The following is a 23,059-nucleotide window of genomic DNA, read 5'->3' on the forward strand; positions in this document are numbered from 1 at the left end:
AGGAGGGGGTTGGTCTCTTCTCCCAGACAACCAGCACCAGAACAAGAGGACACAGTCTCAAGCTGTGCCAGGGGAAGTTTAGGCTCGAGGTGAGGAGAAAGTTCTTCACTGAGAGAGTTGCTAGCCATTGGGATGTGCTGCCCAGGGAGGTGGTGGAGTCACCACCTGGAGGTGGTGTTCAAAAAAGACTTGGATGTGGCACTTGGAGCCAGGGTTTAGTTGTCAGGAGGTGTTAGGTAATAGGTTGGACTTGATGATCTCTGAGGTCTTTTCCAACCTGTCTGATTCTATGATTTTCTGTGTCCTAAGTAATGGAGCTGAAGAGGCTGCTCAGGGAAGGACTTGGACTTTGGGATCTATCCCTTCCCTCCTCCAGCAGAGGACAGCACAGCCAACAAGGATGACATCTCCACGCCAAAGCAGCAGCAGCCTTCCTCCACAGACACAAACTGTCTTGGAGGGGGTGTGTGGTAACACAATTCCTTTCCTCTTCTCTCTTCCTCTCTTTATTTTTTCCCTTCTCTCCCTTCTTCTGTTCTGTCCACTTTATTCTGTTAATAAATAGCCTCAGGGGCTGTTGATATTTTGGCTTCCTTTGTGCCTCTGATTTCATAACACAGGAATATTCAAAAGAACTGAGTCTCTTTTCCTTTCTGGACTGAGACAAATTTTCAACCCACCACAGAAACAGAGAATTAATATTTTTTTCTTCTTCTCCCCTCCCCTGCTTCTTGTTGGTTATAAAATTGAGTATTTTCCCAGGCTGCAAAAGGCAGTGTTTAAAATGGATTCCTGAGGTCATAACACAGCCTCAGCTGGAGTGGGCTCATGAGCACTGTGCTTGGGTGACCTGCTCAGGTTTGCTCAGCACAAGAACAACCTGATCTAACCACAGTTATCCCTACTGCAAGCAGGGGCTTGGACTACAGAGCTCCAGAGAGGTCTTCTGTCAAAACACAGTCACACAATGTTAGTGCGTGGAAGGGACCTCCAAAGATCCCCCTGCCACAGCAGCATCACCTAGGGCAGGTCACACAGGAACACATCCAGGGGGGTTTGCAAAGTCTTCAGAGGAGACTCCACAACCTCTCTGGGCAGCCTGCTCCAGGGCTCTGGTACCCTCAAAGGGAAAAAACTTTCTCCTTCTGTTCACATGGAACCTGCTCTGCTCCAGCTTGCACACACCTGAAATATTGGGTCCAGGTGTGGGACCCTCAGTTCAAGAAGGACCTCAGGGAACTCAGAGTCCAGCACAGAGCCACAAAGATGCTGAAGGCAGTGGAACATCTCCCTGCTGAGGAAAGGCTGAGGGACCTGGGGCTCTTGAGCTTGGAGCAGAGGAGCCTGAGGGGTGACCTCATTCATGTTGATCAAGATGTGCAGGGCAGTGCCAGGAAGATGGAGCCAGGCTCTGCTCAGGGATGTCCAATGATACAGCAAGGGGCAAGGGCTTGGATCCAGCTCTCCAGCCTGTCCAAATCCCTCTGGGTGGATCCCTTCCCTTGGTGTCAGCCACACCACCCAGCTTGGTGTCATCAGCAAACCTGCTGAGGGTGCCTCAACCCCACTGCCGATGTTACACACGCCGATGTTACACACGCCGATGTTACACACGCCATTATCACAACTAATAAAAGGGCTGACAGAGGCCAGCAGAAATCTTTCCTCTTGTCATGCTGCACAGCTCCAGCTTCCTGAAGCTCAGACTTGTCTTTACTCATCAAGGAGGTTATTTCCAGTCCCTCTAAAAGGGCAAATTTCGCTCACTCCATTTTAGAAACTGGAATTTTAGGCTGCATCACTGACAGCTGCTCCTGCAAATCTGCAAGCTAGGCAGTTTTCTGGAGGAACTCATGATTGCCTTAGTTCAGTGTGTCCTCTCTTTGAGCACTTCAGCACCAGGAGAAAGGACCCTTTTCAGACCCCATTACCCCTACAGTGCTCCAGGGCACTCTTAGCAGTGATCTTTAAAAACAGGCAAAGAAATCAAGTCACTTTTGACCTTCTCCCCCAACTTCCAGTCAAAGAGATTTGATTTTGCTGACCTGGAATCCTTGCTTGATTTAGAGAGAAGCAATCTACTCCTCCAGTGTTCCATAGTTCACATCTGGACAGCTATGGCAGCCTTCTTGACATCCTTGAGGACCAGCACAGAGCCAGCCCTTTCCCAGCCTCAGAGACTTTCCCTAGCAGTTCAGTGCCTGACAGAGAGTAGATCACAGATCATAGAATCACAGTAGGGTTTGGGTTGGGAAGGACCTCCAAAGGTCATCCAGTCCAAACCCCCTGCTGTCAGTAGGGACATTCTCCACTAGATCAGCTTGCTCAGAGCCTTGTCCAGCCTGACCTTGAAGATCTCCAGGGATGGAGCCTGAGCTCCCTTCCTGGGCAACTTGCAGCACCCTCATGGTGCAGAACCTGTTCCTAACACCCAATCTAAATCTGCTCTTCTCTCATTTCAAACCATTGCCTCTCATCCTATCGCTGCAGGCCTTTGCAAACAGTCCCTCTCATAGCCCCTTTCTGGCTAGGCTGCTATTAGGTCTCCCTGGAGCCTTCTCTTCTCCAGGCTGAAGCAGCCCAGCTCCATCAGCCTGTCCTCATAGCAGAGGTGCCCCAGGCTCCTTGATCATTTTAATGACCCTCCTCTGAATCTGCTCCATCAAGTCCATGTTCTTCTTGTGCTGAGGGCTCCAGAGCTGGACACAGCACTGCAGGCGAGGTCTTACCACACACCTCCAGGTGACTTTCAGAGGACAACAAGCTCCATTTCCTGAAGACTGTTGATCAGAGAAGGCTTCACCCCAGGTTAAAATCCTCCTCCCTGTCTACCTAGGCAGTGCATCATCCCTGTCCAACACCACTACCAACTCAGACTAAATAGTTATGGAATGCTTCCTCCCCTTCCAAGCAGTTGTGCTCTCTGCAGTGGTGATGGACCTGTGCTATGTCCAATGTAGCCACAAGCAAGAGACACTCTAAAACCAGCCACTTCTGACTCTGGCCTGGTCACTTTTGGGCTTTGCCTCCACTGGCTGCGTTCTTGACCTTTGTAGTTTCTGGCTTCCACAGATTCTTTTATTTTCCTCTTCTGGTGATTAAACACTAGAGGAGATGAACCTTGAAAGTCAACCAGCTTTCCTGGGCTCCAGTTCTCTCCAGGGCTTTGTCCCTTGGTACTCTACCAAGGAAGTTCCTGAAGAGGCCTAAGTTGGCTCTTCTGAACTCGAGGGATTCAAGCTTACTGAATGCCCTCTTCCTCACTGCCCTGAGGATCTCAAACTCCACCTCATGGTCACTGCAGCCCAAGCTGCCCAGGAGCTTCACATTCCCACCAGCCCCTCCCTGCTGGTGAGGACAAGGTCTAGCATGGCACCTCCATGGTTGCTTCTTCTGTTGCCTGGAGGAGGAAGTTATCAGCAACGGATCCCAGGAGTCTCCTGGATTGCTCATGTCCTGCTTTGTTGTCTCTCCAACTGATGCCAGGGTGCTTAGAGTCCCCCAGGAGGACCAAGGCTTGTGGACAAGCAGCAACTCCTCTCTGTGAAGGGCCTCACCCACTTGGTCTGCCTGGTCAGGTGGTCTGCAGCACACCCCCCCTGTAATGTCCCCTACCCTTCCTTTCCCCCATAGGCATGCAGCTGTACCATCCTCACTCCCCAGGTGGAGCTCCCTACTCTAGCTGGGCAGTGACAGAGGGCAACACCTCCTTGTCTCCCCTGCCTGTCCTTCCTGAAGAGCTTGTACCCTTCTAACCCAGCACACCAGCCATGGGAGTCATTCCACCACGTCTCCAGGATGCCAATCTGAGCTCAGCAGTGCAGGCACACCAGCATCTCTAGCTCCTCTGGTGCCCATGCTGCATATGCTCACATAAAGGCATCTGAGCTGGGTCCCTGGGGAAGCACTTGGAGCCCCTGATGAAACACAGCTGCACTTTGGCTGGGCTGATGGTTTCACCCCCACATTGTTATGCCCATTCCCAATGCCCTCAAGTCCCTTCTGGTGGCTTCCGGTCTTCTCTGCTCAACCTCATCCCTGCCTATCTGCATGACCAGAAGCAGGTACTCATCAGAGGGCTTCAGCAGCTCCTGTGATGTCCCTAACCCAGACCCCAGAGAGGCAGCAGACTGCCCTGTGGGATGGGTCAGGCCAGTGAGGCAGCAGACTGCCCTGTGGGATGGGTCAGGCCAGCAAGTCAGACCCTCTGTCCCTCTCAGGAAGGAATCACCACCACCAGCAGCTCTTTTTTTCTTGGCACATTGTGACATGTGGAGCTGGCTGCCTTACCTTTGGGAGCTCCTTGGGTGCATTTTCATCTGTCCTCAGTTGGCTGTCCCTCAGATTCCAGAGCCCTCTGCCTGTGGTGTGGAGGCAAGTGGGAATGTGTGGGAGGTAACGAGGGGAGTCACCTGCTGCCCTGAGCAGGGACCTGCTCCCATTCCCCCTCCTTATGAGCTGCAGCTGAGGCCTGAGCTTGTTTTGGGGAGAGCAGGGTGTGGCTCCAACAGGTCACTCCCTGATGCTTCTCAGCCTGCTCACCTGCTCTTGCAGTTCTGTCACCAAGCAGAGGAGCTCCTCTACTTGGGCACATCTCCCACTGGGGAGGTCTCTGCTGCCCTCCTGCACTGGTGTCATAGCTGTGCACACTGCAGCTTGATGCCTGCAGCAGGGCAGATTCAGGATGGACATCAGGAGGAAGTTCTTTACAATGAGTGGTGAAATACTGGAACAGGCTGCTCAGGGATGTGGTTAAGGCCCTGTCCCTGGACATTCAAGATCAGACTCAGTGTGGCCCTAGGCAGCCTGATCTAGTTGGAGGTGTCCCTGCTGAATGCAGGGAGGTTGGACAAAATGACCTCTGAGGGTCCCTTCCAAGCCAGTGCAACCTGTAAGCCCAGGAGCCTTTTGCAAGTACACTGGGCACGCTTCCCAGCCTGGCCTAGGCAGCGTGACCCTCACTAACCCTACTCTGCTCGAGCTACGTGGAAGGGTTGCATCCCCTCTGTAGCTCAGAACGAAAGCAGAGCTGAAAGGGGAAGGGTAGCCAAAGAGACCAATTGCCAGAGGTTACTTTGGAGGTGCCAGCAAGGTGAAGAGAATGTTTGCTTCAATGACCTTTATTCATGTCCATATTATACAAGTGGGATCTGAATTCCAAAACTTCCCATCATCACCATAGTGGAGAAACCACTGCCTGGAAGGAAGGCAGAACTGTGGAGCTGGAAGACAGGCTGCATCAAGCCACTTCTCCCCATGCAGTCAGACATCCTCCCTCCTTCACACAATGTGCTTTCCAGACCAGCAGGTCCACCCAAGGAATGAGACAAAGCTAGCTCTAAACACTCCCTCCTCCCTCTCCTCCTCTTCCCAACAAAAGAGGCTGCTCAGTGCCAGTAATGGAATGGTTAAAGACAGGGAATACATCAGGTTTTCAGACTCTCAACCAGTCCACTAGATTAAGAAGTGGTCTGGTTACTCCCTCTCTCCTGGAAAAGATCCAGGAAAATCAAAGACCTAAATTGTGGTCCTTCCTTCCCCCATCCCACAGCCTTGTCCTCTGAGCAGAGCAGACAATGAACTCTGAGGAGGCTGAAGGAAAGCCGAGGAAAATCAGGGGCTACCTGAATCCCTGGGAATCTGGTGGCTACCCTGGTGCCTTCATTCATTCCCTTTGAGGCTCAGAGGCCTGTTTGGAATAGTACACAGAGGGGGCCTCCCTTAGGGATTCAGAAGCAACCAGAACACACAAGAACTGCCAGGAGGGTACACACTGTCCCAGAGATGGCCCAAACCACAGGGAAAGGCTCCCTCCAGCCAAGGCCCCAAGAGCTGGGGGAGCTGGGAGAAGGCCCTGGCAGGGGGGAGAGAGCTCCTGCAGCAGTACTCAGGGCTCACCAGATTTTACTTCTTCTTCCTCTCCTGGGAACAGCGAGGGCAGAACCTGGCAGAAGAGGAAATAAAAGAGCCGGCACTTAGAGCATGATATGAGCGCAGAGGCCCAAAGGACCTTCCCCAAGGTCCCAGACAAAACCTTTACTCAGATTTCCCTTTTTAAGAGGTCTTTGAAGTGTGTATATGCAGTACTCTCTCTCCTGCTACCCAGGACCTCCCAATCCCAAAGACAAAGGGGCCCTCCAGGTTTCTGGTTCACTCACCATTTCCCTCTGGGTTTTGTTGTCAGACCCACGCAGGCAAAATGGAACCATTCAATGGAACACTGTCGGGTGGAGAGCAGTCAGTTCAAGAGTTCTCTTTTGAGATCCTTGCTTCTAGCTTACTGAAGCTTTCCAACATTTGATCACAACCTCCTAACTCCCTGGCAGCAATCAAGGATGAATGCTCACAGCCAGCCCACGCACTGTTAGCAAGGGTAACTCTTTTCCTCCCTTGCTAATTGTGGGGACACGAAAACAAGCTGTCGCTGGGAGGAAAACCCTGAAGAAAGAGGCACTGAATAGGCTCCCACCAGCCACAGCTTTGTGTAGGAAAGCAGAAGGTACCTATGGAAGGTTTCAGGACAAGAAAGAACAACAGGCCACTGACAACAGAAGAATGGCCTGATAACAAAGAAGAGCTGACTGCAGTGAACAACCTGAAGTGTGAGACAGGAGGACGCTTGCGTCCGTGCTGGAGAAGCTCAATCTGGTATGGGATGAAGATAACAATGGACAGCTGCATGTCAAAGGAGAAAACTCAGTTAGCAGCAGGGGTGCAAGACTGTCAGGGAATTGCTTACCCTGCTCGATTTTCCCTATATAAACTGCTTGTTCTGTACCAATAAATGATTCCTGCTTCACCTACAGGAGAGTCCACACATGCTTTCCGACATCTTTGCCCTTCCAAACTACATCAGCTAAACCTAACTTGCTCCTCAACACTCTCTTTACCACGAGGGTGCTGGAACAGGCTGTCCAGGAGGTGGCTGAGGCCCCATCCATGGAGATACTCAAGGTCAGGCTCGACCACGCTCTGGGCAACCTGATCTAGTAGGGGATGTCCCTGCTGACTGCAGAGGGGGTTGGACTGGATCACCTTTAGAGGTCCCTTCCAACCCAAACCATTCTGTGATTCTATGATTCTGTGAACCCTCTTCTTGCCACCACTTGCTGTAGCAGGCCCCACTCAAGCAGGACAAGCCCCTCTGTGCAAGACTCTGTCCATTCCCTCCTCCCCACCAAGTGTGGGCTCTTACGTCGGGGTTGTCGCAGCCAATCATCTCCCCATAGGAGACCTGGTGGCAGAGGCAGTAGGTAGGCTCGTTGGGGTCCACAGGCATATCCAACACATCTGAAGGGTGCACGTTCCCAAAGGTGACAGAAGGCATCCCATACTCTGTGCTACTGCAGGACAGGAATAAGGCAGGTCAGCAAATCAACTGGCTTGGAGTCCCTTCCTATCTGCCAAGACAGGGAGGAAGAGTCTCAAGCTGCACCAGGGGAGGTTTAGGCTGGATGTTAGGAAGAAGTTCTTCACAGAAAGAGATTGGCCTTTGGAATGGGCTGCCCAGGGAGGTGGTGGAGTCACCATCACTGGAGGTGTTTAGGAAGAGACTGGATGGAGTGCTTGGTGCCACGGTTTAGTTGATTAGATGGCGTTGGGTAATAGGGCTGGACTTGATGATCTCAAAGGTCTCTTCCAACTTGGTCTATTTCTATTTCTATTTCTATTTCTATTTCTATTTCTATTTCTATTTCTATTTCTATTCCTATTCCTATTCTATTCTATCCTATCCCTATCCTATTCCTATCCTATCCCTATCCTATTCCTATCCCTATCCTATTCCTATTCCTATCCTATCCTATTCCTATCCTATTCCTATTCTATCCTATTCTATTCCTATCCTATCCTATTCCTATCCTATCCTATCCAGGCTGGGCATGAGGAAGAATGTTTTCTCTGCAAGAGTGTTCAGGCATTGGAACAGGCTGGCTGCCCAGGGAGGTGGTGGAGTCACCATCCCTGGAGGTATTTAAAGGTGATTTAGACATGGCATTTAGTGATATGGTTTAACGGTGAACTTGGTAGAGCAGGGTTGATGGTTGGACCTGATGCTCTGCAGGGTCTTTCCCAACCTGAATGAGTCCAGGACTCCTCCCTCCTGCACATCTTCCCAGCACTTACGTGCGGACAAGCTTCAGCTTCTTCTGGGCAGTTTTCGGTGCCTCCTCGTCAGAGTTCTTCCCCTTGGAGCGAGCACGAGCAGCTTTCTTCTCCTTCTGGGCTCGGCCCTCTGGGAAGAAGAGGAGAGGGTGCTGCATCTGCCACTCCATCACACCAGCCACCTGATGGATGGCAAGCACCTCTCCAGAACTAAACCACACTCCTGTTCTGGGGTGTGCTTGGAGGCAAGCACCTAGCTGCCTTCAGTGTGCTCACACCAGAGGAGCCCAGGTCATCACCTGTCCTTCAGATCCCACTCTTGGATCTGCACCACTCCGCTGCCTGCCTTCATCCCCACCACTTCCACAGGCACCTGGCTGCCTCCTGCACCAGCCTGCAGCCCAGTGGTGGTACTCACTCTTCTTGCCCTTGCTGGAAGAGCTGTCGTAGTCACTTGACTCTATCTGCTTCTCCTTCAGGTCCGCCTCGAAGCGAGCCAGGTCCGTGTCCAGCCGCCGGATGTGCTTGTCCACCTGCAAGGGTGACAGCCACCAGCAGTCACCAGGAAAAGAGCCCAGGGGGGCAGAGATCAGAGGCCATGGGGCTTGCACTAAAAGAAGCAAGAGCAAGTAGGACCTAAAAGGACATTAGAGCCATCCCAGGCTGGGAGCTTTAGCACAGCCTTTGATGTGGCAAACGCGAGCCCCTTCCCTTCCTACCATCTCGTAGGTCTGCATGGCCAGCTGGACCTTGTCGTCCCCAAACTCCTTGCACTTCCCATAGGCATCCTGGATTTGTTTGAGGAGCCCCAGCTTTTCCTCTGAAGACAGAGTCCGTGCGTTGCTGATGTACTCCGTGGCCAACTTATCAATCTCTGACTTGAGGTCTGGAACAAATGGACCATTAAGTGCATGCACCCCCCACCCACCCCAGAGTGCCTTCCCCTGAGGGCAAGAGGGATCAGAGCAGGCTTCTTCCCCTGCCTTCAGATCCCTGGAGTAAAGGCAAAGGAAGGTAAAGCTGCTCAGGCTTGACCAATCTGAGAGCCTGAATGTGTGACTAGCTGGGAGAGCAGTGGATGTTGTCTGCCTTGAGTTCAGCAAAGCTTTTGACAATGTCTCCCATAACATCCTCACAGGGAAGCTTAGGAAGTGTGGGTCAGATGAGTGGAGAATCAGGTGGGTTAGGAAGTGGCTGAGGGACAGAGCTCAGAGTGTTGTGATCAGTGGTGAAGGGTTTAGTTGAAAGCCCGTGGCCAGTGGTGTTCCCAAGGGGTCAGGACTGGGTGCAGCCTTGTCCAACCTATTCATCAGTGACCTGGCTGAAGGCAGAGTGGAGCCTCAGCCAGTTTGTGATGGTACCAAACTGGGAGGAGTGGCTGACACCCTGTCAGGCTGTGCTGCCATTCAGACCCCTGGGCAGAGGGGAACCTCATGGAGTTCAACAAGGGCAAGTGTAGGGTCCTGCACCTGGGGAGGAACAACCCCATGGACCTGTGCAGAGGAGGACCTAGGAGTGCTGGTGGACAAGTTCACCATGATCCAACAAACACCTCTGTGGCCAAAACCACCAATGGTATTCAAGGGTGCCCAAAGCAAAGCATGGCCAGACAGAGGACAAAAGACATCAGGTACAAACTAGAACACAGGAGGTTCCACTTGAACTTAAGGAAAAACTTCTTTCCCTTAAGGGTGACAAAGCCCTGGAGCAGGCTGCCCAGAGGTTGTTCGGTCTCCTTCTCTGGAGACTTTCAAAACCCACATGGACATGTTCTGTTGAACCTGCTTTAGCAGGGGGGTTGGCCTAGATGATGTCCAAAGGTCCCTTCCAACCCCCACCATTCTGTGATGCCATGAAGCTGCACACTCTCTGTCCCTTCAGCAACACCATCCCTAGCACCCACCTTCTGTCCTCTGGTCCAGATCTCTCATGAGTTGGAAGTTTCTCTGCAATTCAAATGGTAGGTTCTCAATACCTGCAGGGAGAGGAGGACACATGGAGTGGTTAGACTCCTGGCCACGATGGCAAGGCAGGAACAAAGCTAACTGCTACCATGTACAGCACTCCAGCAACTGCCCATGCCCCTTGCTGGTGCACACTGCTGTGCTTCCAGATGGTGCCAACCTCCAAAGGAAAGAGGCTATAGAACTGGGATCTATTTAACCCTAGAGCAGAGCTCTAGGATACATCCTGCTAGACAAAACACTACTGCTATCAGAAAGGCCTCTGTTAAGAAAGCAGAACCACAAACTTTGTATTGAAGCCAGCCATTAAATCACAGAATGGTTTGGGTTGGAAGGGACCTCCAAAGGTCATCCAGTCCAAACCCTACAGCCAGCAGGGACATCCTCTACTAGATCAGCTTGCCCAGGGCCTTGTCAAGCCTGACCTTGCAGATCTCCAGGGATGAAGCTTCAATTCCCACCCTGGGCAACCTGTTGCAGTGTTCCAGCAGCCTCATGGTGCAGAACTTGTTCCTAACATCCAATCTAAATCTGCTCTTCTCTCATTTCAAACCATTGCCTCTCATCCTGTCACTGCAGGCCTTTGCAAACAGTCCCTCTGCAGTCTTCTTGTAGCCTCCTTCAGGTACTGGAAGGCTGCTGTTAGGTCTGCCTGGTGCCTTCTCCAGGCTGAACAACCCCAGCTCCCTCAGCCTGTCCATGTAGAAAGAGTGCTCCAGGTCCCTGATCATCTTCATGGCCTCCTCTGGACCCTCTCCATCAGGTCCATGTCCTTGCTGTGCTGAGGGCTCCAGAGCTGGACAGAGCACTGCAGGTGAGGTCTCAGCAGAGCATAGTGGCAGAATCTCCTCTCTCCATCTGCTGGCAACACTGCTTTTGATGCAGCCCAGGCCACAATTTAATCCTAGATTTTTAATCCTAGAGCATGGCTCTAGAGTACATCCTGGTTAAGAAGCCCCTGCTGCTCTGCAGAAAAACCTGTTTGGAAAGCAGAACCCCAACTGTGTACTGAAGTCAGCCCTTACAATACAACAAACCCATCCAGGAGGCCATTCAGTAATGAAGCCAATAGCACAGTAATGCCCTTCAGTTCTGTCTACACAAGGATGTACAAACTCAAGCTGATCAAAAGATGACTCACTGAAAACTCACTGACACCTAGAGGACAGGAGACCCTTTGTGCAGAGCCAAAGAGCAACTCTGAGACAGCCAACAGGCTTGACTGCCTCTCACATGTTCCTTCTGCCTTCTGCAATGCAAGCTCAGCCTGCTCTGCCCAGCACCTGGCAGGAGGCTCTGCCTCTGTTATCATCAACACCTGGAGGGCTCTGAAGGTGCAATGGGACCCTGACAGTCAAACAGTTTTCAATGCATTTTGCCACTCACTCCTTTAGACACCACCAGAAGCTCAACTGACAAAGCTGATAAAAACCAGTTCTCATTTTCCCACCCCTCTCTAACCAGACTGAGAGCCAGTGGCACTGCACTAACCTGAAGTCCAGCTGTGTGGTGTGGTTGACATGCTGGAGGGAAGGGATCCATCCAGAGGGACTTGGACAGGCTGGAGAGGTGGGGCCAAGCCAACCTCATCAAGTTCAACAAGGCCAAGTGCAAGGTCCTGCACCTGGGTCAGGTCAATCCCAAGCACAAATCCAGGCTGGAGGAGGAGTGGCTCAAGAGCAGCCTTGAGGAGAAGGACCTGGAGCTGTCAGTTGGTGACAAACTCCCCAGGAGCCAGCAGTGGTCACTGGCAGCCCAGAAGGCAGCTGTGTGCTGGGCTGCATCCAAAGCAGGGAGAGCAGCAGCACAGGGAGGGGATTCTGCCCCTCTGCTCTGCTGAGACCCCACCTGCAGCACTGCCTCCAGTTCTGGTGCCCCCAGCATAAGAGGGACATAGAGTGAGGTCATGGAGATGATCAGAGGGCTGATGAACCTCCCCTATGGGGACAAGGAGAGCAAGTTGGGGCTGTTCAGCCTGGAGAAGAGAAGACTCCGGGGAGAACTTAGAGCAGTGTTCCAGTACTTGAAGGGGCCCTACAAGAAAGCTAGGAAGGGACTTTTGACAAGGGCTTGTGGTGACAGGATAAGAGGCAATGGACTAGAGCTGGAAGAGGGGAGGTTGAGACTGGAGATCAGGAAAAAATTCTTAGCAGTGAGGGTGGTGAGACACTGGAACAGGTTGCCCAGGGAGGCTGTGGCTGCCTCCTCCCTGGAGGTGTTCAAGGCCAGGTTGGATGAAGCCTTGAGCAGTCTGGCCTAGTGGAAGGTGTCCCTGTCCATGGCAGGGGGGGTGGAACTGGATGATCTTTAAGGTCCTTTCCAACCTAAACCATTCTATGACTCTATGGACCATGAAATGATTTCCTATGAGAGGTAAAAATAACTGTGGGGCTCTTTGTGTTCAGAAGCTGTTCCTTTCCCTCCTTTTGCACAAACCAAGCAGGGAGTTACCCACAGAATCCTCTGCTCCAGCTTGCACCTATTGCCCCTTGTCCTGTCATTGGACATCCCTGAGCAGAGCCTGGCTCCATCCTCCCCACACTGCCCTGCACATCTTGATCAACATGAATGAGGTCACCCCTCAGGCTCCTCTGCTCCAAGCTGAAGAGCCCCAGCTCCCTCAGCCTTTCCTCAGCAGGGAGATGTTCCACTGCCTTCAGCACCTTTGTGGCTCTGTGCTGGATTCTCTCAAGCAGTTCCCTGAGGTCCTTCTTGACCTGAGGGGCCCAGAACTGGACACAATATTCCAGATGTGGCCTCAGCAGGGCAGAGTAGAGGGGCAGGAGAACCTCTCTGGACCTACTCACCACAGCCCTTCTAATCCACCCCAGGATGCCCTTAGCCTTCCTGGTCACCAGGGCACATTGCTGGCTCATGGGCATCCTTCTGTCCACCAGGAGCCCCAGGTCCCTCTCCTCAGGTCATTCCCAGCCTGCACTGGTCCATGGGGCTGTCCTTTCCAGACACAAGACTCTGCACTCAGCGGAGTTCTGTTCAGCTTTGACTAAAATTTATTATGTTTATTGAATTTTCTTAATTTCATTGACAAGAGGTTTCCTTTCTTGAGGACAAAAGGAGCAGAGAGGAAATGAGGCCCCTTGTCCCTGCATCACCACCTTGCCAGCTGTGTTGCTGTGTGCTGGAGCAGCCCAGCAGCGAGGAGCTGTGCAGGAGCAGCACGCTCCAAGGCTCGCAGGCCCCTGCTAGCAGCCCGCCGGAGAGGGGAGCAGCAGCCCTGCTACCAGAGCTGCCGTGCTTTGAAAACACCTCCCCACCACCCGGCTCTCCCCTTCCCCGCGCTGACAGAACCTGACAACGCAATTCAGCGAAGAATTACTAAACATCAACCCTCAGCGTTCCCTCAGAAGCAGCTCCTCTGCCTCCTCTGCTTCCCTAGTTTAAGGAGGCACAAACACACACGGTGGAAGGGCAGAGCCTGGCAAACCACCTTACGGTAGGAGGATGCCATAGGAGCGCTCCGACAACATAACCAACTCCATTACTGTTTACACAGCTCTTCTCCGACCAGCAAGCCAGGCTGCATTTGTCCAAAGGCAGCGAAAGCAGCCATGGAAACCACCTCCCTAGGGCCGCACAAGTTATCCTCCGCCCTACCGCACCGGCCCCGCACTGCGCCCCGCGAAAGCCACTGACAGCCGCCGCACCGGCACCGGCTCCGTCCTCCCGCAGCAAACCGAGCGCTGCCCGCCCGCAGCGGGACCCGGCTCCCGCCAGGGCCCCAGGCGAGCCCTGCCGCCCGCCGGAGGAGCCCGTACCGCAGCCGTGTCTTAGCGGCCCGGAGCCGCCTCCCTGCACCGCCCCGGCGGCAGGACCCTCACGGCCGGGCCGGGGACAAGGCTGCCGCTCCGTGCCGAGCAGGCCGGCCGTGGGCGCCCAGCCCCTGCCAGTCCCCCCGCGCCGGGGCAGAGCTCGGCCCCGGCGGAGCCCCGCCCCGAGCCGCGGTCCGGCCGTGCCCACGCTGCCTCCGGCCAGGGCGGCCCCAGGCGCGGCCCGCGGCCCCGCCCCCGGCGGCTCTTACTATCCAGGTAGTGCTCCAGGTACATCCCGGCTGCCATCTTGGGCCCCGCACTGCAGGCCGCTTCCGGCGGCAGCCTGCCGCCGGTGCCTCCCTCCGGTGCCTCCCTCCGCACACCCCCGGAAGCGGCGCTGCCCGGCAGCCCCTTCCGCCCGCCCGCGCGCAGCCATCTTGGGCTCCGCCGGCGCGGCGCCGCGCGGCTCTCGTCCGAGGGGGGGCGGCCAGCGGGGACCGGCCGCGCCGCTGCGGGCTGCGGGCGGGAGGAGGCCTGGGGAGCGGTGGTGCGAGTGGGGCGAGGCGGCCCCGCCGCAGGGTGGCTACCGGTACCTGCTGCCTTCATCTGCCGTTGGGAGGCTACGGAGGCCTCATCTGGCTCCACATACTGTCCAGCAGCCTAGCTGGGCACTGCCACCAGAGCTCCTGGCAGGTGGTTATGGCGCTCTGGTTTCTGTATTTGCCGTGTAAATCACCAGCGAGGAGTATCTGCTGCTACAAACGGGCTGTAAGGCGACGGTGGCACAAACTTAACACAGCTGACACACCAACAAAGCAATGACATTCAGTTAAAGGTGGGACGTGAAACACCTCGGCAGGACGGGCTGAGGGAGCTGGGGTTCAGCCTGGAGAAGGCTCAGGGGCACCTGGGAGCTGCCTTCCAGTGCCTGAAGGGATCCTACCGGAGGGCTGCAGAGGGATTTTCCATGAGGGTGTCTAGAGACAGGACAAGGGGAATGGTTTGAAGCTGAGGGAGAACAGGTTCACACTGGATCCTAGGAAGAAGCTCTTCAGTACGAGGGTGGTGAGACTCAAATGGGCTGCCCAGGAAGGCTGTGGATGTCCCCTCCCTGCAGGTGTTCACAGGCAGGCTGGATGAGGCCTCGAGCAGCTGAGTCTAGTTGAGAGGTGTCCCTGCCCATGACCTCTGAGGTCCCTTCCAACCTGAGCCATTCTGTGATCCTCTGATACCAGGCTCTTTTCTCCATCCTGAAGTGCCGCTTTTCCTGCCCATATACCACAGGTCACTTCTACTAGGTTAGAATTCCTCTTGCTGGGGAGTTGAGGAGCCTTTCCCTAAGCTGTCCTTGGCTAGTGACTCCTCATGCTCTTGCATGGTGCTAGGTCAAGAGTGAGGTCACACACGCTTTTCCAAAGGAACTGAGACAAAAGGACCTTGCACCTCTTGATCCTTCTGGTGTGCCACATTCAAGACTGTTATTTTCAGAGGTCAGCATTAATTCCACATCCTGTACTGGTGGGACGCACTGGGTTTGTCTGGCAAATGTCACATTTCATCCACCTTTCTCCTACCTACTCAGGTCCTTCTGTTTTTTCCCTGACAGACTGTCATGAATCATTGCTTAGGACTGGATGCTGCTAGGTTCTGGCTGTGAGGAGAAGTGGTTTGTTCCTTCTCCTTCCTCCCAAAGCTCTCCCAAGGCACCATGTCTTTATTTATATAGAGGTACTGGGATTAAATCTTCAGGAAGCCTGCAATGTAAGACTGGGGGGCTGTTATCAAGAGGAACTGCAGCTGTTTGAATCATCAGCTATCTTCTTGCTAAGCTATTTGGTTAACTCATAGAATCATTAAGGTTGGAAGAGACCTTTAATACCATCAATTCCAACCATAAACCACCTACCATGGCCACTAAACCATATCCTGAAGCACCACATCTACATCTTTTTGAACGCCTCCAGGGATGGTGACTCCACCACCTCCCTGGGCAGCCTGTTCCAACCCCTCACCATGCTCTCAGTAAAGGTTTTCCTAATGTTCAACCTAAACCTCCCCTGGTGCAACCCAAACCCATTTCCTCTCAACCTATCGCTGGTTACTTGGGAGAAGAGACCAACAGCAGCCTCACTCCAACCTCCTTACAGGGAGCTGCAGAGAGCAGTAAGATCTCCCCTCAGCCTTCTATTCTCCAGACCAAACAACCTCAGCTTCCTCAGCCCCTCTTTGTATGATGCCCTCCAAACCCTACACCAGTCTGGCTGCTCTTTGGACACCCTCCAGCCCCTCAATGCCTTTCCTATCCTGTGGTACCCAGAACAGCACCCAGCACTCAAGCTGTGGCCTCACCAGGGCCAAATACAGGAGCACCATCAGTGCTCTACTCCTGCTGGACACACTGGTTTTTATCAAGGCCAGGACACTTCTGGCTTTCTTAGCCACCTGGGCACACTGTTGGCTCATGTTCAGCTGTCCACCAGCACCCCCAGATCTTTTTCCTCCAGGCTGCTTTCCAGCCACGCTGCCCCAGGCCTGTAGTGTTGCTTGGGGTGGTTGTGACCAAAGTGCAGGACCCAGCACCTGGCCTTGTTAATCCATGATGGTGCTCTCAATGCCCTCATCCAAATCATAGATAGGTCTTTTGTGTTCAGAAGATGGCAGCTCTTCCAGTCCTACCACAGTAATTTATTGATGATATTTTGGTAATTAAACCACTTTTCTTACCCTTTCCTGTTCCTGTATGAAGCAGCTGCCTGCAGTCAGCTGAACACTGCTGTTACACCTCACTTGGCTTTTGAAGTACTTCAAACTTCCTGTGTTAACTCCTCATTAAGGGGAAGGATGTGGTTGCTCCATTAAAACTGGATCTGCTCCCTATACCCTTGCCATAGAACTACACCAGCACTCCTCCCAAAAATCATCCTGGAGGTTCCACTTGAACATAAAGAGAAACCTTTTCCCTGTGAGGGTGCCAGAGCCCTGGAGCAGGCTGCCCAGAGAGGTTGTGGAGTCTCCTTCTCTGGAGGCATTGCAAACCCACCTGGATGTGTTCCTGTGTGACCTGCCCTAGGTGATGCTGCTCTGGCAGGGGGGTTGGACTGGATGATCTCTACAAGTTTCTTCCAACCCCTAACATTCTGTGAAACTGATGTTAAGGAACATTCATAGACATTGCCCCTTTGGTTATGAGACCACCTGGGAATCCCAATTCTATCCTCCAAGCACAGGCTAGGGAGATGTCCCAATACTAGAGCACTGAAAGGGAAACACAAGCTCCCTCTTTGCTGCCACTGCTGATACAAAAGACAGTGCAAAGAGGAACTGTGTAAATGTGTCATTAACTTCATTAACTGCCTCAGTGAAGATGGAAAACAAAGACAGGAGGTAGTTTTGTGTACCTGTGTGGGCTCATGGCAGTAGAAGCTCTTTCAACCCAGCAAAAACTAGTTCCTGAGCTCTGGATCTCTCTTTTTGCTTTCTTTGGAAAGCCAAGGGGCACTGAGTTTTGTGGAGAGGGGCACTGCTCAGGGTTCCAGCAGCCCACCACTGGAGTGTTCCCACAGTGGCTATTTCATGAGTGGTGAAATAGTTTTTAAACTCTTCCGCAAGGCCAAGTCCTAGCAGAAGTACAGATGATTTTATAGGGAGATATCCACCTGGATATGCTCTAGAGGGAGCTGGCCTCATGCACTGACACTTGGGTAACTCCTGTACTAATGAAACCACAGGAACTAACTTGTTACTACACATCATCCTCCACCCTGGAGTTTGCTCCTTCAGTCACATCCTGCTGTTCAACTGAGCCCTGGTTAGCTGAAGGACCTGGGTGGGCTGCCTAGAAGGTCTCCTCACCTCACAAAGGGCAGCTACCTGAAGTGCTGTGGGGTAGTGGTTCTCAACCTTTATTGACCTGCAGATGTCTGTGTAGATTCTCCCTTAGAAATGGAAGCCTCTGCATAACCAATGCAAGCCTCCAGCTTTTCAGTTAGGCTACAGACCTCTGGAAATGTTGTCTAAGGAGCACAAGGCAAAGGCCTCCCTTGAGAGGGATCGTTCTGCATACCCCAGCAGGAAGCCTACAACTTCTGAGTCTGGTTTGGCTCCCTTTTGGCCACAGAGGTGCACATCCAGCCTGCTCTTTAACATCCGCAGCTGGCAGGTCCCTGTTCTGCATTCCCTCCAGGAAAGCCCAGAAGTACCCATACTGCATCCTCACACAGGGGAAAGGATGGATCTGCAGGACTGCCCCCAAGCTGCTTTATCAGCTTTGCCAACTAAAGAGGATGGCAGAAGCGCCCAATCAGAGCTGTGTCCACGTGCTAAGACCAGATCCTTATCGTCAGCAAACCCAGGCATAGACTCTGGTTCTTTGGCGTCACCATTTCTTTTCTTGCAGGTTTTCTTTTTCCATTCATTACACAGACACTACATGAAACAGAAATGTTTGTTGGACCAAATTACTACATCTCTCTAGAACTTTGGTGTTCTACTATACAGAAATAAGAAACCATGCAGACAAACTTCATCTGTCGTACCTGCAGCGATGATCAAGCAGGTACCTGACCTTGTAGTTATGGAAGTGCACAAAGCAATTTCATTCTGGGTTCTGCAACTGCACTAGGAAACATGGGCACCTTTGGGGTGTTTTACCTGCAAAATAGTAGAGAAGCCCTAAACATGATATATATCTTTTAGCTGATATCATGATAAAATAATCAATAAAAATATAGAAGACAGGCAGGATCTCATACTCTAGATTAGGAAGGGAGTTGGCTAATGTAGACAAATCAGAGAAACAATGAAAAATTACCTATGGCCAAGGAGGTCCAGGAAGAGGTTTGGTTCTACTCATTAAATAAAACACCCTGGAAGTTGCATAGCTAGAAACAGACAATCAATCATCTTAAAAGAATCATTTAGCAAGCCGATGGGAGCAGTGAGCTTTCTTTTCCAACCAACTTTGGAGCTCTGAATGTTCCAGAAGACCAGCAAATACCTTAACTTCAAAAGGATTTGAACAGTAAATGGGATCCTCCAAGCTGCTGTGAGCCAGTTAACCTAGCACAGGGCAATGGATATAGGTTACACACAGCTAGGGAAAGGCCAATTGTAAGAGATGTAAGTGCTGGGTCCTGCACTTGTGCCACAACCACCCCATGAACGCTCCAGGCTTGGGGCAGAGTGGCTGGAAACTGCCCATCAGAGAAAGACCTGGGGCTGCTGGTCAACAGCTGGCTGAAGATGAGCCAGGGTGTGCCCAGGTAGCCAAGAAGGCCACCAGCATCCTGGCCTGGATCAGCAGTGGTGTGACCAGCAGGACAAGGGCAGGGATTGTCCCCCTCAGCACTGTATGCAGGGCTGTATCAGTACTCAGCACTGGTGAGGCCACATCTTGAGGACTGTGTTCAGTTTTGAGGCCCTCAGTCCGAAGAAGACATTGAGGGGCTGGCGTGAGTCCAGAGAAGGGCAAGGAAGCTGGTGAAAGGTCTGGGGAGGAGCAGCTGAGGGAACTTGAGTTGTTTAATCTGGAGAAAAGGAGGCTCTCTACAACTCCCTTAAAGGAGGCTGGAGCCAGGTGGGTGTTGGTCTCTTCTCCCTACTAAGAAGTGATAGGATGGCACAAAACAGCCTCAAGTTGCACCATGGTTGGATATTATAAGAATTTCTTCACTGAAAGGGTTCCCAAAGCCTGGCACAGGCTGCCCAGGGAGGTGGTTGGATCCCCATGCCTGGAGGTGTTTCAAAGAGGCAGAGATGTGGTGCTGAGGGAGATGGTTTAGCACTGCACTTGGTTGAGTTGGAGAATGGTTGGACTGGATGGTATTAAAGATCTTTTCCAACCCAAACACTTCTGTAATTCTATGAAAAGAAACAGGATGCTCTTTGTTCCTGATTTATAGCAGCAGGGGTTTGGTGTCTCAAGAGAACTGCCTAGGCCAAATGTAGCAAGACTTGTACCTGAACACTACACAGCCTGGAGAAAGAAAGGCAAAAGACAAGCACCACGTGGTAGAGTCAGGCCGTACTGTGAGACTCCTAGAGCAGCTCAACTCAGTTGAGCTGACTGGAAAGCTGATCAGAGTGACTTCACTGTGGTCTGTAATTCATTACAATAAGCAAAAGACTTCTACCAGAAGACATTAATGTAGTGAACAAAGAGAAGAAAAAGAAGAGAAGACTCTGGGGAGACTTCAGTACCTGAAGGGGGCTACAGGAAGGCTGCAGAGGGACTGTTTGCAAAGGCCTGCAGGGATAGGATGTGAGGCAATGGTTTGAAATGAGAGAGGAGCAGGTTTAGACTGGATGTTAGGAACAAGTTCTGCACCATGAGGGTGCTGGAACACTGCAACAGGTTGTCCAGGGAGGTAACTGAGACCCTATCCCTTGAGACATTGAAGGTCAGGCTGGACAAGGTTGTGAGCAAGCTGATCTAGTGGAGGATGTCTCTGCTGACTGCAGGGGAGTTGGACTGGATGACCTTTGGAGGACCCTTCCAACCCAAACCATAACAAGACTCTATGGATTGAAAACAAACACCCAAACAACAAAAAGAGGGCAGTAAAGAAATCTGGCAGCTTTAGTGGCAGTGATAAGCCACAAACACCTCAGAGGGACATGGCTTATTAACCACAAGGCTCTAAAATATTGAAGTCTGAGATCTTTCTTGGAAGATTTCACTGAAGTAGAGACCAGCAATAAAACTTCTTCAGTGAGGGAGAGTTGAAGCATTGGAACAGGCTGCCCAGGGAGGTGGTGGAGTTCACCATCCTTGGAGGTGTTCAAGAAGCTGTAGATGTGGTGCTTCAGGAAATGGTTTGGTGGTCATGGTAGCTGAGTTATGGTTGGATTTGACCATCTTGAAGGTCTCTCCCAACCTTAACGATTCCATGATTGGTGATGGCTGAGATTCACTGTTTGAGGTGGCTTCTAGAAATGATTTCCAGCCTACAGGAGGTTTCCTTTTAAACCAATGAGAATTTGCAAAACCCAGGTAAGAAGAGACAACCAAGTCAGTAAAGGACACAGAGTGCTACCACTGTCCAGCAAAAACCCAGGAGGCAACCTCAACCTCCAGGGTCACTGCCAAGTCTGTTTGGGTACAGAGATGCAGAAACAAACGGAGTAGAAGGTTTCAGGGAGCTAAAGAGGAAGGACCATGGGATCTTGTTAGAGAATCTTCTGCTCTTGTGAGTGGGAGTTAAAGAACCAAACCCTTGTTGGCTTGTGTGCACAAACCTGAAAAGCTGCAGACTGTGCAGCCTGAGGCTTCATGTCATCAGGGAAGAATTTTGTACAGTTGAGACAGTTTGCATCCTGCAGGTAGCAGATGAGATCCCACTTGGAGCACTGCATCCACTTCTGGTGCCCCCAGCATAAGAAGGACATGGAACTACTGAAGCAGGTCCACCAAGATGATCAGAGGGCTGGAGAACCTCCCCTGTGGGGAGAGGCTGAGAGTTGGGGCTGTTCAGCCAGGAGAAGAGAAGGCTCCAGGGAGACCTTAGAGCAGCCTTCCAGTACCTGAGGGGAGCCTACAAGAAAGCTGGGAAGGGACTTTTGACAAGGGCTTGCAGTGATGAGAGGGCATGGATTGAAGTTTGAGGAGGGCAGATTGAGACTGGAGATTAGGAAGAAATTCTTGGCAAGAAGAGACAACATAAGAAAACCAAACCCACCCCAAAACTGAAAGCTAACACACAGAATAGGGCAAGGCTAGACAGCAACTGACATCAATCAGGCATTATGAAATAGAGAAAGCTGTGCAGGAAAGCATTGCAGTTGGCAAAGTAGGTAACAGGAAAGGGATTTGGGATCTTCATTCTTTCCTTCAATCAAAAAGAAACAAAGAAAACTTGCTAATAGTGCTGATAAAAATGGTGCAAGTGCCTGTGACACAACAGGGGCAGCTGGTCCAGAAATGCTGCTAGGTTCAGGGAGAAAGAAACAGGATGTGGCTGTCCTATGAAAATAGCAACTTCTGCCCAGTACCTTAGAGACAAAGGAGCAGTTCAGAGAACATCTGTTAAGTTTGTATCATTTGAAGTTAGCAGAGTAGCAGCAGTCCTACAAGAGTTCAGAGACAAGCTCTCCAAGAGTCCAGTAAGAAGCTCTAGGAGTTCAGTGTCAAGCTCTACAGGAGCTCAGCAACAAGGTCTGCAGCCTGTTGATTGAGGTTTGAGTTAAACTTGAGACACTAGAGAAATGCCCCCATTTAGGCCACTCACAGCAGTATTCCCACAAGGCTGCTGAAATGACTCCATGTCAAAATGATGGGAAAGCTGGGAAGGTCAAGTGAATGCAAAAGAAAACCTAGAGCCTGAAGGGTTCATGGAATAGAGATTAGGAGATTAGGAAGAAATTCTTTAGTGAGAGTGGTGAGCCACTGGAACAGGCTGCCCAGGGAAGTTGTGCTCAAGGCCAGTCTGGATGAGGCCTTGAGCAATCTGGGCTAGTGGAAGGTGTCCCTGCCCATGGCAGGGGTGTTGGAACTAGATGATCATTAAGGTCCCTTCCAACCCAACCCATTGTATAGTTCTCTGAATCATTACACATTTGGCTTGACAAAAGGGGCTGCATAGGTGCAACATACCGAGATGTTTGTAAGGCATTGACTTAGCACCATAAGCCAGGAAGATTTACTGCAGATGGTCACTAAGGGGGTTGAGGAATGCCCAGCCTATGAGACTCCAGAAGAAGGTAAGAAGAAGCTGCACTGAATGATGCTTTTCAAGGTAGTGTTGGGTCTGAAAGTGAAAGAGAATCACTGATAGAGTTGGTGGGTGACAAAACTGGGCAAGTGGTGAGGAACCTGCTCTGGCAGCAAGCCAGGTCCACTCACACCAAGGGGACTTCAACACAGCCTCATGTTCAAGATCTAGCAAATAACTCAGCCCATGTGAGTGACAGGGGGAAGCACTACCACAGCCAGCTGGGACCTCAGCTGATCACAGCAGACAAGCAGCTAATGTGAGCTCCCCTGGAGTGCCACAAGGAAAGGGCCAACACAATCCTCTACAGACTTAAGGCAAAGGGCACAGGGACCCTGTCTGTAACACTGGGGCTTGAACACTCAGACTTTTCACAAGATGTAGAAAAGGAAAGACAAGAATAATTCACTGGCTGGAGGAAATGGCTTGCAGTGGAAGAGTGGAGGTGTTCCATCTACTCAGCCTGTCTAAAAGTGGAATGGGAAGTGACATGACAGCATTTAAACACCAGTCC

General features: G+C 51.9%; 1 protein-coding gene across 2 annotated transcripts; it reads right to left on the minus strand.

Moving 5' to 3' along the window:
• Window positions 1-5,102: 5,102 nt before the first annotated feature.
• ING4 (inhibitor of growth family member 4) lies at window positions 5,103-14,198 on the minus strand. 2 transcript variants are annotated; one of them, XM_068142025.1, is made up of 8 exons: window positions 14,107-14,198; window positions 10,007-10,078; window positions 8,823-8,989; window positions 8,522-8,636; window positions 8,125-8,233; window positions 7,196-7,343; window positions 6,159-6,220; window positions 5,103-5,944 (listed from the first exon to the last, which is right to left on the minus strand). In XM_068142025.1, exons 1-8 carry the CDS (start codon window positions 14,141-14,143, stop codon window positions 5,905-5,907), a joined length of 750 nt encoding a protein of 249 aa, XP_067998126.1. In that variant the 5' UTR covers window positions 14,144-14,198; the 3' UTR covers window positions 5,103-5,904. The 2 variants fall into 2 exon arrangements, with proteins under 2 accessions (XP_067998126.1, XP_067998127.1); XM_068142026.1 differs by lacking the exon at window positions 14,107-14,198 and adding an exon at window positions 11,559-11,679.
• Between the last annotated feature and the right edge of the window lie 8,861 nt (window positions 14,199-23,059).

This window comes from Melanerpes formicivorus, unplaced genomic scaffold (genome assembly GCF_026170545.1).
Source record: "Melanerpes formicivorus ecotype bairdi unplaced genomic scaffold, bMelFor1.0.p_v2 SCAF_8, whole genome shotgun sequence".
Lineage (NCBI taxonomy): Eukaryota > Metazoa > Chordata > Aves > Piciformes > Picidae > Melanerpes > Melanerpes formicivorus.

Excerpts from the sequence above, each read along its gene's own strand:
- ING4 (XM_068142025.1), bottom strand. The coding sequence starts at position 14,143 with ATGGCAGCCGGGATGTACCTGGAGCACTACCTGGATA. Across the intron at positions 8,990-10,006 it reads TCTGGACCAGAGGACAGAAG|ACCTCAAGTCAGAGATTGAT; the intron begins GTGGGTGCTAGG and ends CATTTGTTCCAG. Across the intron at positions 8,637-8,822 it reads CCATGCAGACCTACGAGATG|GTGGACAAGCACATCCGGCG; the intron begins GTAGGAAGGGAA and ends TCACCCTTGCAG.